The sequence below is a fragment of the Silene latifolia genome, chromosome 10, assembly GCF_048544455.1.
Source record: "Silene latifolia isolate original U9 population chromosome 10, ASM4854445v1, whole genome shotgun sequence".
Classification (NCBI taxonomy): domain Eukaryota; kingdom Viridiplantae; phylum Streptophyta; class Magnoliopsida; order Caryophyllales; family Caryophyllaceae; genus Silene; species Silene latifolia.
In genome coordinates, this window is record NC_133535.1 from 57,105,922 (window position 1) to 57,107,025 (window position 1,104).

At 41.8% G+C, this 1,104-nt stretch overlaps 1 protein-coding gene across 1 annotated transcript; it reads right to left on the minus strand.

Annotated features, from left to right (window-relative positions):
* Positions 1-251: 251 nt before the first annotated feature.
* LOC141607615 (uncharacterized) lies at positions 252-902 on the minus strand. Its single transcript, XM_074426962.1, has one exon. The coding sequence runs from the start codon at positions 900-902 to the stop codon at positions 252-254; it is 651 nt and encodes a 216-aa protein (XP_074283063.1).
* Between the last annotated feature and the right edge of the window lie 202 nt (positions 903-1,104).

Here is a 1,104-nt window from a genome sequence, read left to right on the forward strand (position 1 = left end):
CGTTAACCCAAAAGAAATTACTACATACTCATAGTGACCATATCGTGACTGAAAAGCTGTCTTAGGAATATCCTTATCTTCTATCCTCAACTGATGATAACCCGACCTCAAATCGATCTTAGAAAACAATCCTGTGCCACTCAGCTGGTCAAAATTATCATCAACCCTTAGCAAAGGATACATGTTATTCACCGTGACGTGATTCGGTCCCCTATAGACGATGCATAGCCTCATGCTCCCGTCTTTCTTTTTCATAAAAAACACAGGTGCTCTCCACGTGAAACACTAGGCCAAATATACCCCTTTTCTAACAGGTCATTCAACGGCTTCTTCAAATCCTCCAACTCTTTAGGCCCCATACGGTACGGTGCTTTAGTTATAGTTCCCATCCCCGGTTTGACCACAACATTGAAGTCGATATCTCCCTTAGGTGGCAACCCCAGTATCTCATCTGGAAAAACATCGCTAATATCTCCAACCATAGGTATATCAGACGTCGACGGTTCCTCCACACGTATATCTCTCACTTGGTAAAGAATCAAGGAAAACTTATTTCTTACACATGACTTTAAAGTCATCACTGCAATAAACTTGCACTTTGGTCTCACCACGAACCCCATATGTGATACCCTGACTCCCTTAGGCCCCTTAATAGATACTCTCTTTTGTCTGCAATCGATCCTGGCATCATACTTGCCTAACCAGTCCATCCCGATGATGACCTCGAACCTATCCATAGGAAACTCTAACAAGTTGATTCGTAAGTCTACTTTTCCCACCAACATGGACACACCTCTATACAACTTAGAACAAGACATCGACTCCCCAGAAGGTATAAACACACTATCTTTTACAAGTTCATATTTTCCTAAACCCACATCTAAGGTATAACCTCTAGACATAAAAGAATGGGTTGCCCCTGAATCAAACAGATCGAAATATGGTGTATTATGAACAAGAAAGGTACCGGTGACCACATGAGCATCGTTCCCCACCACCTCTGTAATACTACGGTTTTATGTGATGTTAGGTACTCTATCGAGTAAGGCTTACTTTGTCGAGTAAGTAAGTTTGGTTTCGAAATAGTAGTCTGTCTGATGGGTA

Coding starts and splice junctions, on each gene's coding strand:
- LOC141607615 (XM_074426962.1), bottom strand. CDS start 902: ATGTCTAGAGGTTATACCTTAGATGTGGGTTTAGGAAAATATGAACTT.